This window comes from Arachis ipaensis, chromosome B10 (assembly GCF_059453495.1).
Source record: "Arachis ipaensis isolate K30076 ecotype BB chromosome B10, ASM5945349v1, whole genome shotgun sequence".
Taxonomy (NCBI): Eukaryota; Viridiplantae; Streptophyta; class Magnoliopsida; order Fabales; family Fabaceae; genus Arachis; species Arachis ipaensis.
The window spans coordinates 123,811,150-123,827,369 of NC_142435.1; the positions used below are offsets into that span (position 1 = coordinate 123,811,150).

At 37.5% G+C, this 16,220-nt stretch overlaps 3 protein-coding genes and 2 non-coding genes across 5 annotated transcripts; 3 read left to right on the plus strand and 2 right to left on the minus strand.

Moving 5' to 3' along the window:
- Window positions 1–965: 965 nt before the first annotated feature.
- LOC148581581 (small nucleolar RNA R71) lies at window positions 966–1,071 on the minus strand. Its single transcript, XR_015899184.1, has one exon. It is a non-coding gene; the product is annotated as a small nucleolar RNA R71 (small nucleolar RNA).
- A 640-nt stretch (window positions 1,072–1,711) lies between these two features.
- LOC148581582 (uncharacterized) lies at window positions 1,712–3,217 on the plus strand. The gene has a single exon (XM_088501467.1). The coding sequence runs from the start codon at window positions 1,712–1,714 to the stop codon at window positions 3,215–3,217; it is 1,506 nt and encodes a 501-aa protein (XP_088357593.1).
- A 4,731-nt stretch (window positions 3,218–7,948) lies between these two features.
- LOC148581583 (U2 spliceosomal RNA) lies at window positions 7,949–8,144 on the plus strand. Its single transcript, XR_015896293.1, has one exon. It is a non-coding gene; the product is annotated as a U2 spliceosomal RNA (small nuclear RNA).
- A 491-nt stretch (window positions 8,145–8,635) lies between these two features.
- On the minus strand, window positions 8,636–11,514 carry LOC107623603 (putative monogalactosyldiacylglycerol synthase, chloroplastic). Its single transcript, XM_016325934.3, has 8 exons — window positions 10,701–11,514; window positions 10,422–10,594; window positions 9,973–10,134; window positions 9,744–9,885; window positions 9,442–9,666; window positions 9,234–9,296; window positions 9,072–9,146; window positions 8,636–8,958 (listed from the first exon to the last, which is right to left on the minus strand). Exons 1-8 carry the CDS (start codon window positions 11,211–11,213, stop codon window positions 8,722–8,724), a joined length of 1,590 nt encoding a protein of 529 aa, XP_016181420.1. The 5' UTR covers window positions 11,214–11,514; the 3' UTR covers window positions 8,636–8,721.
- Window positions 11,515–14,208: 2,694 nt separating this feature from the next.
- On the plus strand, window positions 14,209–15,225 carry LOC148581584 (uncharacterized). The gene is made up of 2 exons (XM_088492661.1): window positions 14,209–14,253; window positions 14,347–15,225. The coding sequence occupies exons 1-2, from the start codon at window positions 14,209–14,211 to the stop codon at window positions 15,223–15,225; spliced, it is 924 nt and encodes a 307-aa protein (XP_088348787.1).
- The last annotated feature ends 995 nt before the right edge of the window (window positions 15,226–16,220 follow it).

Consider the following 16,220-nt stretch of genomic DNA (forward strand, 5'->3'; position numbering starts at 1 on the left):
TTTTAATTTTTATTTTAATTAAATTTTTCTTTTAAATTTTCGAAAAAAAAAATTTTTTTTTACGTTTATATTTTTTTTTCTTTTACGTTACACTTTCCTTTTTTTTTTCTTTCGTTCCCCCCTCCCCTGTTACGTTTTCCTTTCTTTTTTTTCTTTTATTATTTAAAAAAAAATAATAATAAAAAAAATTATATATATATATAAAAAAATTTATTTACAAATATTTTTTTAATTTCTGAATTTAAGTTTGGTGTTATCTAGTTAATTTTATTTTAAATTTTCTTGTTTATTTTTCCTTTTAAATTTTTGAATTTTATTTATTTATTTATTTAGTATTTTTATTTTATTATTTTACACAGGTTACCTCACAGGGACTTCTCTACACTCTGACGTAGAGAGTCCCATTTTTTGTTGTTTTCTGCTTGTGTATGCGCAGGAATAGAGACAAAGAACATCTTTTAGACTTTGATCCTGAACCTGAAAGAACTTTCAGGCGACGTTTACAACAAGCAAGACTTTGCAAGGCTGCAGAATCCACTATGGCAAATAATAATGCTAATGCCAATGTGGTAAATCCGAATGGGGATGATCAACAGAGGAGAGTGCTTGGCTCTTATTCTGCCCCTACTGCGGATCTTTCTGGAAAAAGTATTGTGGTACCTCCTATAAATGCAAACAACTTTGAGTTGAAGCCACAATTGGTCACCTTGGTGCAACAGAATTGCCAGTATCATGGACTTCCTCATGAAGATCCAAATCAGTTCATATCTGATTTTCTGCAGATATGTGATACTGTGAAGACAATGAGGTAAATCCAAAGGTGTACAGACTCATGCTTTTCCCGTTTGCTTTGAGGGATAAAGCAAAGCTATGGCTAGATTCCCAGCCAAAGGAGAGTCTGAATACTTGGAAAAAGGTCGTTACTGAATTTCTCACCAAATTTTTCCCACCAAAGAAGCTGACTAAGCTTAGGTTGGAGGTTCAGACTTTCAGACAGAAGGAGGGTGAAACTCTTTATGAAGCTTGGGAGAGATACAAGCTACTGACTAGGCAATGCCCTCCAGACATGTTCTCCAAATGGACCCAACTGGATATCTTTTATGAAGGCTTGGGTGAGATGTCCAAGATGAGCTTAGATACTTCTGCAGGCAGTTCATTGCACAAGAAGAAGACACCAGAGGAGACTATTGAGCTGATTGAATTAGTTGCAAGCAACCAATATCTCTACTCATCTAACAAGAATCCTGTGAACTCTGAGACCTCTCAAAAGAGAGGTGTGTTGGAAGTAGAAGCTGTTAATGCTCTTCTTGCTCAGAACAAGCTTATGTCTCAGCAGATAAATCTACTTACTCAACAGATGGGTGGCATGCAAGTCTCAGCTATCAACACTCAAAATCCACCCCAAGATACCTCATATGACATGACAGGTAACTTTATGCAAAATGATAATTATGATTATGCTCAACCCTCTTATGAACAGGTGAATTACATGGGGAGTGGCCCTAGGAATCCCAACAATGATCCATATTCTAAGACATACAACCAGGGATGGAGAAATCACCCAAACTTTGGATGGAGGGACCAACCTCAGAGATCTCAGAACTTCAACAATAGTTCTCAGGGCAGTCTCCAGCAGAGCAATGATTTGGAAGCAATATTGATAGGTTTTAGACAGGAAACCAGAGCATCCATCAAGAACCTGGAGATTCAAATGGGTCAATTAGCCACAAAGGTTAATGAACTTGATCAGAGGACCACTAATAGCCTTCCTGGTAATACAATTCCAAATCCAAAAGAGGAATGCAAGGCTATCACCGTAATAAGTGAACAAGTGGCAAGTACGGAAGCACAAGTTATACAGGAAACCAGAGCCTCTATTAGAAACTTAGAGGTGCTAGTGGGCCAACTGAGCAAGCAAATACTTGAGAAGTCTGCAAGTACATTTCAAGAGGATACAGTGGTGAACTCAGGAGAAGATTGCAAGGCTATTCAATTGAGAAGTGGTAAAGTAGCTGGCTCTGAGACCAAGGCCAATGAAGAGCTAGTTGAAAAGGAAGCTCCAGATGAGAAGAAGGAAGAAGTAGAGCACGCCTCTCCAAAGCGTGCAGACAACCCATTCCCAAACTCTCTTGACACTTATCCTACACTGCCAAAGGCTCCTGAGTACAAGCCTAAGATGTCGTATCCTCAGAGACTTCAAAAGGAGACCAAGGACAAGCAGTTTTCAAAGTTCTTGGAAATCTTCAGAAAGTTACAAATCAATATTCCTTTTGCTGAGGTTTTGGAGCAAATGCCTATCTATGTCAAGTTCATGAAGGAGCTGTTGTCAAAGAAAAAGCGTTTAAAGGGAGATGAGACAGTAGTCCTGACTAAGGAATGTAGTGCTGTCATTCAGAATAACTTGCCAAGGAAGATGCCAGATCCAGGGAGCTTTCAAATTCCATGCACCATTGGGAGCACAACCTTTGAGAAAGCCCTATGTGATCTAGGGGCAAGCATAAATCTAATGCCCTTATCTGTGATGAAGAAGCTGCAAATCCAAGAGGCACAACCCACAAAGATAGCATTACAGATGGCAGACAAATCTATGAAGCCTGCATACGGATTAGTGGAAAACATCTTGGTTAAAGTGGGTAAGTTCTTCCTCCCAGCAGACTTTGTGATTCTTGACACAGGGGAGGATGAGAATGCCTCTATAATTCTAGGAAGACCATTTCTAGCCACTGGAAGAGCTCTGATTGATGTAGAAGTGGGTGAATTAGTGCTTAGAGTGCATAATGAGCAACTGATCTTTCATGTCTTCAAAGATGTACATTCAACAGGTGAAGAAGAGAGGTGCATGCAGGCTGAGCTTATTGATCCAAACCTTCAAAAAACCCCTGATGATGCACAGCAGAATTTGCAACTCAAACCTCCTGTGGTGACAACCGAAAAAATTTCGCCTGACATCAAACCTAAGTTTGGTGTTGAAACTGCATCATCCACCAAGGAGGAGGTCCCCAAAAAGAAAAAAATACCCAGAGGATGGAGAAACAAAAAGATCCCCACTGAAGGTTTCTCCCCAGGAATGAAGGTGGTGTTGACCAGCAATCCAGCATGGGTTTATACAGTAATCAAAATCCTCTCTCTAGAGCATATTGAGCTACGTTATGGAGACACAGGAAAGAAGTTCAAAGTAAGGGGTGAAGAGCTGAGCCCCTATGATCCTCCTCCTTAGAGGAGCTGACCGTCAAGCTAGTGACGATAAAGAAGCGCTTGTCGGGAGGCAACCCAATAATTTCGTATCCTTCGCTATTTTTCGTAGTAGTTTTTCTTAGCTATTTTATTTTTATTGAGTTCTTACTAATTTTCTGATCATGCAGCTATGTTCTTCCAGGAACCGAACACCTCAAGCTATATTTCAAAAAAAAAAAAGCACCCGACGCGCCAACGTCGCTGACGCGAACGCGTCATCTAGGGGTGCGAGAAAAAATAAAAAGTTACAGAGAGTTGCGCGGGAGTGGCGCCAGAATGGAGCCTTTCGCACAAACGATCCCACGCGATCGCGTACCTCACGCGTTCGCGTCGTTTGTGATTTTCTTCATTCACGCGGTCGCGTCACCGACGCGATCGCGTGACCTGCAAATTCGACGTAAAAGAGCGTTTGGGCAGAGAGTTGTGCCAGCTTGGGGAAAGAAGTGTGCTAAAAGCACAAATTTGGTCACGCGGACGCGTGACTGACGCGTTCGCGTCAGTTGCATACATGGCCATCCACGCGGACGCGTGCCTGACGCTAACGCGTCATTATGAAGAATGCGCAACGCACGCGATCGCGTCATTGACGCGAATGCGTCGCTTGCGCCGCCCAGTTTTCTCTTTCTCTCTCTCCCGATCCTAATTCTCTCTTATTTTCTTATCCTTTTATTTTTTCTTTCATTTTAATATTTGTCTCTTCTATTTTCAGTTCTTATTTGCTTGACGACAAGCAAACCTTTAAGTTTGGTGTTGACGTTGTGCTTATAGGTTTTCTAGTACAAAAGGGAGGTGAATCATCTTCGCGAAGGAGCACAACCTGAAGAATAAAGCGACCGCTAGGATAATTAAGGTGGTTGAGTTCCTTTCATTTTTTATTCATTCCCTCTTTTTCTATGTTATGTTCCAGTTTTCTGTTATTTTGCTTTGTTTGTTGCATGATCCTTTATTAGTTAGAATCCTAGGACTAGTTAGTTTTTCTATTGCTTTAATTCTGAAAAGATGTCTCATGTATTACTCACTGAGCTTAAATAATAGTCTCATTTACTTAAATGTGGTGGTATTTTCTGTGATTCTGAATGCATGACATGAACAGTGCATATTTTTTGATAGTGAAGTTTATGAATGTTAAAATTGTTGCCTCTTGAAAGAATGATGAAAAAGAAAAATGTTATTGATAATCTGAAAAATCATAAAATTGATTCTTGAAGCAAGAAAAAGCAGTGAAAAACACAAAGCTTGCGAAAAAAATTAATAAAAAAAAGAAAAAGAAAAAGCAAGCAGAAAAAGCCAATAACCCTTTAAACTAAAAGGCAAAGGGTAAAAAGGATCCAAGACTTTGAGCATTAATGGATAGGAGGGCCCTAAGGAATAAAATCCTGGCCTAAGCGGCTAAATCAAGCTGTCCCTAACCATGTGCTTGTGGCGTGAAGGTGTCAAGTGAAAAGCTTGAGACTGAACGGTTAAAGTCGTGATCCAAAGCAAAAAGAGTGTGCTTAAGAACTCTGGGCACCTCTAACTGGGGACTCTAGCAAAGCTGAGTCACAATCTGAAAAGGTTCACCCAGTTACGTGTCTGTGGCATTTATGTATCCGGTGGTAATACTGGAAAACAAAATGCTTAAGGTCACAGCCAAGACTCATAAAGTAGCTGTGTTCAAGAATCAACATACTAAACAAGGAGAGTCAATAACACTATCTGAATTCTGAGTTCCTATGGATGCCAATCATTCTGAACTTCAAAGGATAAAGTGAGATGCCAAAACTATTCAGGATTGCAGTTGTAAACCCCACTATAAGAAGAGACATGGGCTTAATCGAACTTTCATTCTCATGCAAATTCACATCCTAAGCTTATATTAGTTTTTGGTTGCTTGAGGATAAGCAACAGTTTAAGTTTGGTGTTGTGATGCGTGAGCATCTTTCCTATCTTTTCCTAGTGAATTTGCATCTAAATTGTTGAATTTAATTAAGAATTAATTATATTTTAGCCACTATGGATGCTATTTTGAGTTTTGTACAATACTGTTTATTTTAGGTAGCATTTGGCGGAATTTGATGGAGTTTCTGCAGAGAAAGAGAAGAAGCCAAGGAGATGACCAGCGAATACCGACGCGGACGCATGGCTCACGCGACCGCGCGGAATGGAGGAAATCGCAATGACGCGATCGCGTGTTTGACGCGATCGCGTGGACTGGAATCTGCACAAATGACGCGAACGCGTGGACGACGCGGACGCGTCACATGCGCCATGTGCAGAAAATGCAAAAAAACGCTGGGGGCGATTTCTGGGCTGTTTTAACTCAATTTTCAGCCCCGAAAACACAGATTAGAAGCTGCAGAATGGACAGAACAAGTGGTCCCCACCCATCAACTGAAGATTTGTTAATTAATTCAAATTTAAATTCAAATCTTAAATTAGGAAAAGATATTATTTTAAGTTTAATTTTAAATATTAGATTTTAAATTTATTAGGATTAGTTATAAAAAGGGATCTGATGCCATTAGATTGTAACATTGTACATTTTACCTGAATCCTTATTTTCTCTTTTCCATGAGCAACTAAACCTCCACTGTTAAGGTTAGGAGCTCTGTCTATTTCTATGGATTAATTTTATTGCTTGTACTATTTTAATTTATGTGTGAATTTATAATTTAAGAATTGTTTTCGCTCTTTATTTTATGAATTTGGGTGGAACAGAAGTATGACCCTCTTTCTATTTGAGTTCTTGTAAAACTTGGAAAAGCTCTTTACCTGAACAACAGCTTGAAAACTATTTCTCCTAAATTTTAATTATCTGAATTTAATAAGATACGTGACATATAATCCTTTTTCCTCTAGGATAATTAGAGTTTTTGTGGCATATAAACTAGAAATTGATTATCACCCTCTAATTGGAATTAATTGACCAAGGAATTGGCAGTTAATAAATTTTAGGGGAGACTAGGAAGGTCTAAGGAATTAGGGTCTAGTCACATACAGTTTGCCATAAATTAAATCCTACATAATTAAATTAGTTAGTAAGAAAAGTTAATCCGGAAAAATAGGTAACTCTGAAACCTTAACTATCTTCTCCATATATTATTCCCATCTTAATTACTTGCCTTTCTTCAATATTTTTGATATTGTTTAATGTCTTTTATATTGCATCTCAACACTATTTTCTGTCTGTCTAACTAATCCTATCAAACGCTATTGTTACTTAATCCATCAATCCTCGTGGGATCGACCCTTACTCACGTAAGGTATTACTTGGTACGACCCGGTGCACTTGCCGGTTAGTAAGTGTGGTTGTAAAATACCGCACCACCTAACTTCAGGAAACTGCAGGCGACAATGAAACATGGCCTGCAAGTCCTCATCACTCCCGATCGTGAAACAATCGTACTTCACGATTTCCTTCAGCACCGAGATTGGAATGCGATAGAAAAACTTCTTAACCCGCTTCACCCCATGCAGACCAAGTTTCTGTAGCACAGAATTACCAAGGTCATCGTAGCTCGTCGTAGGCCTCACGAAAATACTGAGAGGATCCTTATCGGTGAACTTCACACCAGATCATGTTTTCCTCTTAATCGTTCCTCTGTGGTGAACCAACACTACAAAACTCTCCTCATTAGTCATTTTCCCACTTTAATGAGATCAATTCACGTTCACACTATATATATACACTTCTGGGCCTTTATAATTCGAACCAGCCTAATTCGAACTAGACATTGTGTAATTCGAATCAGCCTGTTTCGAACTACTTGGGTTTGCATGTTTGGGTGTAATTCGAATCAGGTGGATTCGAATTAGTGTGTGTGTGAGTTTTGTGTATAATTCGAATCATCATGATTCGAATTATGTGAAAATCGAGTTCGAATTTAGTTGGTTCGAACTACATATAAACATGCATTGGTTGATTCATGAACCAGATTCTGGTTCGACGAATTTGTGTAAAAATTTCTTCACCTTGACTTATTTGAGTGTTTTTCCCTGATTTTTGCGTAAACCTACATATCCAATTTTTGGAAGTGAAATGGGTAAATAGACTAGAGATTACCATTAGAAACACTCCATGGTAAGTGATGGCAAATGGCTGTTTATACTCTATGAAAATCCTCTGCAACAAAGTATCACAATCTTATCATGAGTAATAGTATCACCTGTTAGATATTTTTAACTTCTCTAATGAAAACAAAGAGCTAATGCAGTCAAAGTTTGAGCATGATTTAAAGATTAAAAAAAAGGAAGAATATGAAGAGTCAGACCTGATTTATTTCCGCAGAGGTGACCCATATTACTACAAAGGCTCCAATGAGCCCCAATCCCTCATGATACCCACAATCCATTATCTCAAAGTACTGACTACTGATATTAAAGTAACATAAGCTACAAAATTCATCATATTCCTTTTATCAGGACAAAAGATATTAAACGCTATTACTGTTTTAGTTTTATTTTAGGTAATATGTTTGACCAATTCTCAGAGACCATTTTAGATGTCAAAAGCTCAATTTAATCTTCTCTCGGTTGTTTTGCTTGCGGGTTAACTTTAAGGAACGCGGTGAGTCTTTACGTTCCTTTCAGGCTTACTCTTAGCAAACCTTGAAGTCTATCGAAGGTTACTTGAGCAGGCTGTTAAACTACTTACGATGAAGTCCCACATCGCAGTGAGTAACAACGAGACCTCCAGAGTTTAATATAAAAGAAAGGTTTTGGGACTAAACAAATCATACCTTTCTCGGCCTTTTGGCTAAGATCAAGTGTAGTATCTGTTCATATCAGTTTAATATCTGATATGTGGGCCATTGGCTCACACGATATTAAATTTATTTTTTGAGGGGGAGGAGTCATTACAGTAGCTTGCTACTGGGCTTCTTGAGCGTCGCCGATGCGTTGCACTATTGCAAGGGCCTGGCGCACCCTACTAATTTAGTGTGAAAATTTTGTTTGGCACAACTTGGCCTTGGATGTTTTTCGAAATTAATTATAGTTAATTATAAAATGAAAAATAGAGTTCAAAAAGATCTGAGTATGGGGTAGTTCTTGGTTTCGATACCAGGGAAAAAAATATTAGAAGGTTGCATGTGCTAAACTCCAAAACCGCAGAGAAAGTTATATCTAATTAGAAGAAAAAGAAAATTGGCCACAATGCCAAAAATTCTTGTTGGATGTTTTATATGCAATAAGTGGAGGTTTTATTCTCTGTTTCTCTTTTTCATTTCAACTTGTAAGTTACGATATTTTCCTGTTGCGACTGAGACAGACGTCGTCACATCGAGCTGTGTTCTTGAACCAATAGCACCACACATACAATCAGGGAAACTAAATAAATTATCGTTGTTGTGGCATGTATCTATCTATGTAGCAATATGCCATCTAAAATATTTTTACATTGAATATTCATGAACCCACAATGTGACGTTCAAAACTATGAATTTATTTTTAAATTAGCATTCTAAACAATGATACAAATATATGAGGATTGGATAAGAGTGTTGATACTTAAGGGGTAAATGAGTAGTGTGGCAAAGAACTTCTTTGCCTCACAAGTTCATCAAGGTCATGAACAATCTTGAACACAGCATCAGGCCGTGCAAACATCAACGCGTTTTGAGACATAGTTTTTAGTTCTTCTGCTTTTGGACCGAACCACTCAGCTACAATTTTAGCTATCTTCTTCGGAGATTTTGAGAACTTGCCGAATCCATTTTCAACTACGTAGGGTACATTCCCAGCTTCCTACAATATCAAAGTCAATGTCAAATTTGTTTTTAACCAAAGAATTTAGATGGCTTGAAACATTAAGTTATATAGAAGCAGAAGGTTGGAAAATGGTGGCAGAAACAATATACCTGGCCAGCAATATAACCATTCAAAATGATAGGGAGGCCTCGGATCATGGCCTCGGCAATTGTCCCCGGGCCGGCCTACGTGGGAGAAAAATTTCATTAGTTGGGGTCGCGTTGAGGTAGCGAAACACATCAATAATCGCAAGCAGAACATGACATACATACCTTTGTAATGATGCAATCACAAGCTCCCATGCATTCCTCCATTTTGCTGACAAATCCCTTTACCTGAAAATGCATAAAAATAGAACAATTCTAAACTAGATACATAACTTCACAAACATGTAACTTGTAAACGACATATGAATATTTTAGATTTCTAGGCACACAAACAGTCACACACATTAATTCAAGATCTACAAGGAATGAATACCTGCACAGGAACCTTCCAATTAATTGAAGCCAATTTGTCAGCAAGCTTCTGATTACGTCCACAAATAACAAGTATTTGACCAATGGGAGCCTCACTGCTCTTATCATACAACATATCTCCAAGTGCCTTAGCAGTAGCCTCAATGGGACCCATACCTTCACCTCCCCCCATTAGTAGTACAGCAGGAAGATCCTCATCCATGCTTAAGGCTTTCCTAAGTTCATCCTACAACCAATATAACCTGATGAAAATAGCGAAATCAATAATAATGATTCCTACAAGGACAAAAGAACTTGACAAACCTTTGATTGAACAGGCTTAACAAAGGAAGGTCGAACTGGTAGACCGAAAATCTTTATCTGTGATTGCTGGAGTCCAGCTTTGAGCGCCCTTTTCGCAAGGTCTGTGGTCGGACAATAGCATCGAGTTACAAGCTTATGAAACCTGGATATTCAGGAAATAATAACATAACATGTCAAAACAAGATTACTAATATGGTTCTATGGCAAATGATAAAATTAGAAAACTCACCAAGTAGGATGGCAAGTACTTAAATCTGTGACAACCGTTGTAAAGATAATCTTGTTTAAAAGACCCTTTGCTCTCAAAATTCGAAGAGGAACATGTTGCATCAATGGGTGAACACTGATTATTATATCTGGCTGATATTTCATTAGCCCCTTGGCAACCTCACTGAAAGAAGATAGGATGTTCAATACTGACGACTTATTCTACACAACATATAATTAACAACATCTACATCATAAAATCCAACCAAATGGGAGTTGTTCCTGATTTTGAAGCAGAAACACCGTGAACTATGAACAAAATTACCATACTATCTCTTCTTCCTACAGTTAGTTTTAGCAAGCCCCTCTTTTATATACAAATGCTTTCTTGCTTTGTGGTTGTCAATGGATATATCAGAAAAGAAATACCAAGACCAAGGGATATTTATCTAAAAGCAACCATAGTCTCACCGAGCTATAAATGTTGAAGTTGCAGCAAAATTTGACTGGTGCACCACACGCGGAGCAGTTCCATAATAGGTCATTTTCCACAATGATCCATGTTTCACCAGAAAGCTATATGTCCGAGGAAGTTGATTGAATGGCCAAGGGGTGTGCTCAGTCCACAAGTCAACAACAAAAACCTGCAACATGAAGCTCCACACTCAGAACATAATAAACAAACAACAAAACAAAATCAGACATTAAAACAAACAGATGATGTGCAAAAACTGACAAACAGAAAGAAACCTGGTATTGGTCCCCAAATTCTTCATGGAAAGCTGCCCTTATAGCTTCTGCAGAAGCTCTGTGACCCCCACCAGTGTCACTCATCAAAATCAAAACCTTTTTTGGCTTCTGAGGATCAACACCACTCAATGTCCCTCTATCGTCCTGAATAACATCACACTCATCAAGAGTATTACCATTGTTACAGTGATTGTTATCCCCAGAATCAAGGCTGGGAGAATCAAATCCAATTGGCAATTTCTGAGTGTGGAACCTAATAGCTGTGTTGAAATCATTACAAAACCTCCTGAAATTCAAATTCGAATCCCCTCTGCCTCCAAGTTTCAAGCTAAGAGAAGCAGCAGAACACACACTTTGCTTTGTGACATTGAAGTGCAAGTAATTTGATAAAGCTAAAGCGCAATTATCAGAGCCAAAGGTGAAGAAACTGGAATCAAAGGCAAATCGACCAATATGGGATACAAAATCATGGACAAGACCATGTTCTTGTTGAACACTCGCTGAATGAAACATGGTTTTTGTTCCGAGGTTACAACTACCATATGAATAAGCCAATAAAACACCAAAAACTAATAAATATAGTAGCAAGTAGAGAGAGTTGACATGAGAAACACCACCATTACCACCACCAACAACAACCACAACGTGTGTTAACCATTTACAACATAGAAAGTGCGTGTGTGTGTGTGTGTGGAGGTCAAAGTCAGAGGGAGGGTCAAAGAGATTGAAGAAGTAACAGTGTAAAGAGCAAAGGAAGAGAGGCTATGTTACAAGGTTTTTTTTTTTTTTAATCCAATTCGCGTGACACCGGCCTAGATTTATGGGCCCACAAAGTTCGTTTATATATCCAAGTGGCCAATACATGAATGACACGTGTACATGTGTATCAAGCGTTTATTGGCATTTGGAATATCTATCTCTCTTAGGAATTTGTCTATCCACAACCTTTGTCGTTTCCCACCACAGCCCATGTTTTTGGGTATTCAACAATTTAATTTCTCATGCATGTTCTTTTCATTGACACTTTAACAACTCATTTTTAAGTATTTATTAATGTTCTGATTTTGGTTCATGTTTCTTTTCAATGCTTCATTATGCATGTGGTTGTTCTTGGTATATATATTGTTTCAAATTCTTTTTGTTGAAACTAATAAACACAACTATTCTTAAAAAGATAATAAGATTGACTAATAGTTTAAACTTCCCACATGATTTCTTAAAAATAACAGCCAAGAGTGTTTAAATTTTAGATAAAGATGAATTTTATTGTTATAGAGTCTTTTTGTTGTGAGCACTTTTGAGTGTCAATTCTTTTTTTCTAAACATGTTCAATTTGTCTTCTAAATTACCATAAAATCGTTGCTACTAGGATATTTTTATTAAATTCTTTATATTTACTTAGTTGATAAATATATTATAAATAAAAAGTAAATATTCATTATAAAAAATAAAGAGATATAATTTTAAAAAATTTATTTATTTATTTTTAATAGTCTAACGTTTATTTTTTTTATGATAAATGATATAATCTTATGGAGATTATTTAACTTTTAAGTTTAAATGAATCTAAATTAATTACTTCATCCTCATCATAGTTTTTAATTGAATGATTTTGTAAAATGATACAAGCTTAAAATTCAAGTGAATTATAAAAATGATAATTATAAGAAAAGAAGAAGGTTGGTGATGTACTCTCAGGTCATTGAAATCCAAAGTAATGGAAGAAGAATTGATAAGAAGTGAAAAGAGAGAATAATTGATTAAAAGAACCACACCGGAGTACTGAGTACCAATTACAATATATATAGCAAAAGAAAAAATAAATTACTAACTAATAGTGCTATAATTATGTCTAACAAACTAACCAACTTGACAGCTATACAAAAAACAAACTCTATTATGTTACATCCCCCGCAAGCTGGTATTACGTGGTTTGTGCAAATCAAGTAATCCCAGCTTGGAAAGCAAATGAGAGAATGGTCCTGGAGGAAGGGATTTAGTGAATAGATCAGCCGGTTGTTCACTGGAGACAACGTGCCTAAGATTAGAAACCCCTTCTTTGAACTTGTTTCGAGCCACATGACAATCAACCTCAACATGCTTGGTTCTTTCATGAAAGACAGAATTTGAAGCAATATAGATAGCAGATTTATTATCACAGAAGATATCAACCGGAAGAGGAGGAAGAATGTTGAATTCCTTTAGTAGTTTGAGTAACCAAACGAGTTCACAAGTGCCATTAGCAAGGGCGCGATATTCTGCTTCTGAGGACGACCTTGAAACTGTAGCATGCTTCTTACTCTTCCAAGAAATAAGAGTTTGGTCAAGGAAGAAACAATAACCACTGATGGATTTTCGGGTGTCTTTACAAGCCCCCAATCAGAATCAGTGTAACCAGATAGTGTGAAAGAATTGTTGACAGAGAAAAATAAGCCAGTTGCTGGTGATTGTTTTAGATACCGGATGATCCTATAGGCAGCCTTCAAGTGGGCATCAGTTGGTGAATCCATGAACTGAGATAGGCATCCAACAGAGTAGCTGAGATCTGGTCTTGTGTTAGTAAGGTACAGAAGTCTGCCCACCAATCTACGATAGATGGTTGCATCAGGAAGAGGGGAGCCTGAAGCCTTAGACAGAGAAGTAGTGTACTCCATAGGAGTAGATGCTGGTTTTGCACCAAGCAAACCGCAGTCTGTGATCAAATCCAATGCATACTTTCTTTGATACAGTGCAATACCAGCATTGCTTCGTGCTACCTCCATCCCAATAAAGAACTTAAGAAGGCCAAAGTCTTTAATTTTGAACTTATCATCCAAAAATATTTTGACAGCTTGAATTTCACTCAAATCATCTCCAACTAACACAAGATCATCAACATAAACAAGAATAGCTGTGAAAGTTGTACCTGTGGATTTGGTAAAAAGCGAGTGATCATTTTCAGATGGAGTAAACCCCAGATCAGCAAGTGCAGCAGACAACTTGATGTTCCATTGGCGACTAGCTTGTTTCAAACCGTACAAAGATTTTGTCAACTTGCAGACTAAGTTTGGATCGGAACACTGCAACCCCTTTGAAAGTTTCATATAAACGTCCTCATGTAGGTCTCCATGGAGAAAAGCTGTATTCACATCAAGTTGATGAAGATGCCAATTCTTTGCTGCTGCAACGGTAAGAAGAACACGCACAGTGCTCATTTTCACAACGGGACTAAAGGTGTCAATGTAATCAACTCCAGGAATTTGAGTGAAACCTTGGGCAACAAGACGTGCCTTATGCCTCTCGATAGTGCCATCTGGGTTGAATTTTGTGCGAAAAATTCACTTACAACCAACTGCATTCTTTCCAGAAGGAAGAGAAGTGATGATCCAGGTTTTGTTTTGCTCAAGAGCAGTGAGTTCTGCCTCAATAGCCTTCCTCCAACAATCATGCATAACAGCCTCAGAATAGTGTTTGGGGTCCGAGTTATTTATGAGAGCAAAAGTGAAGGCCTGGTGCTTGGGAGTGAACAATGAATATGACAAATGGTGAGAAAGGGGATACTTACATGTTGAAGGTAATTGGGCCGCATTGATTGGATCTCTATGTGATGAAATATGGAAACAATGAAAATCTTTAAGATAAGAGGGTGTTTTTCTTTCTCGTTCAGACCTTCTCAAAACCAGGTGAAGGTGATCCTAATTTTGAAGCATGGGATAGGTGTAACAATTTTCTCCTCTCCTGGATCAACCTCTCTCTCAGCCCTGAAATCGCTAAGAGCGTGATGTGGATTAGCTCAGCTCCAGACTTGTGGAATGATTTAAAACGTCGTTACTCACAGGGAGATGTCTTTCGAGTTGGTGCGTTAAAAGAAGAATTTTATGCACTCAAACAAGGTGATCTTACTGTTACCTCTTACTTTGCTATGTTGAAAGCTATTTGGGAAGAATTAGAAAATTTACGTGCTATTCCTAGTTGTGTTGCTTGTGTTAATGGATGTTCATGTGGATTGCGAATTGTTCGAGACTATGCTTCTGAGGAATATGTTGTCAAATTCTTAAAAGGATTAAATGAGCAATATTCAAATGTTAAATCACAAATCATGTTAATGAAGCCATTACCTAAAATCAACACAGTACTATCTATGTTAACCCAACAAGAGCAAGAATTGAATTGTGACCCGTCAAATAACAACATAGTGACTAACTCTTTAGAGGTGCAAACCTCAAGTGGAGGCGGTTCATTTTCTGGAGGCAGTTCAATTTGTGGTGGTTCATTTTCTGGAAAAGGCAGAGGCCGTGGACGAAATTCAGGCAGAGGAGGAAATCAAAAATCTTATAGTCGAGGCTACACTTCAAAGTTTTGTAGCTACTGTAATCGAATTGGTCATTTAGCAGAGACATCCTATAAGAAAAATGGCTTTCCTACTCACAAAAAGCAGCGAGTGGCCAATCAACTTAGCACTGACGAGATAGTTGAGAGTTCTAGTGCTGAGATTGCTGATTCTAACGATGGTATCAGAGCGAGAAGATCAAACTATGGCAGATAATTTAGCTAATCCGAATGCAAGCCCTTCATCAAATTCCGCTGCAGATTTTGAGAATTTCACCGCTTTCATGCGTCAATTCTCTCAGTTCCAGGCACATCTTGGCAGATTTAGTTCCTCTTCTGCAATTTCTGATCCGATTAGCCCTTATTTTCTTCATCCAGGAGAAAGTCCTGGTTTGGCTTTAATTCCGCTTAAGTTGACACCTCAAAATTATTATCAATGGTCGCACGATATGTGGAGAGCACTCAGATCGAAGAACAAGGTGAAATTCCTCGATGGATCCATTCTAAAACCAGGCTCTAATACCATGTAAAATGATACCAAGCTTAAAATTCAAGTGAATTACAAAAATGATAATTATAAGAAAAGAAGAAGGTTGGTGATGTACTCTCAGGTCATTGAAATCTAAAGTAATGGAAGAAGAATTAATAAGAAGTGAAAAGAGAGAATAATTGATTAAAAGAACCACACCGGAGTACTGAGTACCAATTACAATATATATAGCAAAAGGGAAAATAAATTACTAACTAATAGTGCTATAATTATGTCTAACAAACTAACCAACTTGACAGCTATACAAAAAACAAACTCTATTATGTTAAAAAGAGTTTGTTTTTTGTATAGCTGTCAAGTTGATTAGTTTGTTAGACATAATTATAGCACTATTATGTTACAGATTTTCTTCTTTATTCATAAATTTGTAAAACATACATTTTGCAATTTAAATCAAATTAAGATTTTGGAAACGAGTGTCCGCTAGCTAATTCCATAAAATTATTAATTCATTTTAAATATTTAAGACACAATAATAATAGTGATTCAACAAAGAAATCCACACAATCAATTCGATGGTTCTAATTACTATGTACATTATTCAGGTAAAAGTTTACGTATTGTGCGTGTTTTAAATGATAAATAAATTTTTAGTTTAACAAAAGATACATGTTAAAATTATTACTAATAAATATTTTTAAATTTTTATTTTAATAAAATAC

Coding starts and splice junctions, on each gene's coding strand:
- LOC148581584 (XM_088492661.1), top strand. CDS start 14,209: ATGAATATGACAAATGGTGAGAAAGGGGATACTTACATGTTGAAG. Junction 14,254..14,346: donor GGGATACTTACATGTTGAAG/GTAATTGGGCCG, acceptor TTTCTCGTTCAG/ACCTTCTCAAAACCAGGTGA.
- LOC107623603 (XM_016325934.3), bottom strand. CDS start 11,213: ATGTTTCATTCAGCGAGTGTTCAACAAGAACATGGTCTTGTCCATGAT. Junction 9,886..9,972: donor AGTACTTGCCATCCTACTTG/GTGAGTTTTCTA, acceptor CTGAATATCCAG/GTTTCATAAGCTTGTAACTC. Junction 9,297..9,441: donor ATTGGAAGGTTCCTGTGCAG/GTATTCATTCCT, acceptor ATGCATTTTCAG/GTAAAGGGATTTGTCAGCAA.
- LOC148581582 (XM_088501467.1), top strand. CDS start 1,712: ATGGGTCAATTAGCCACAAAGGTTAATGAACTTGATCAGAGGACCACT.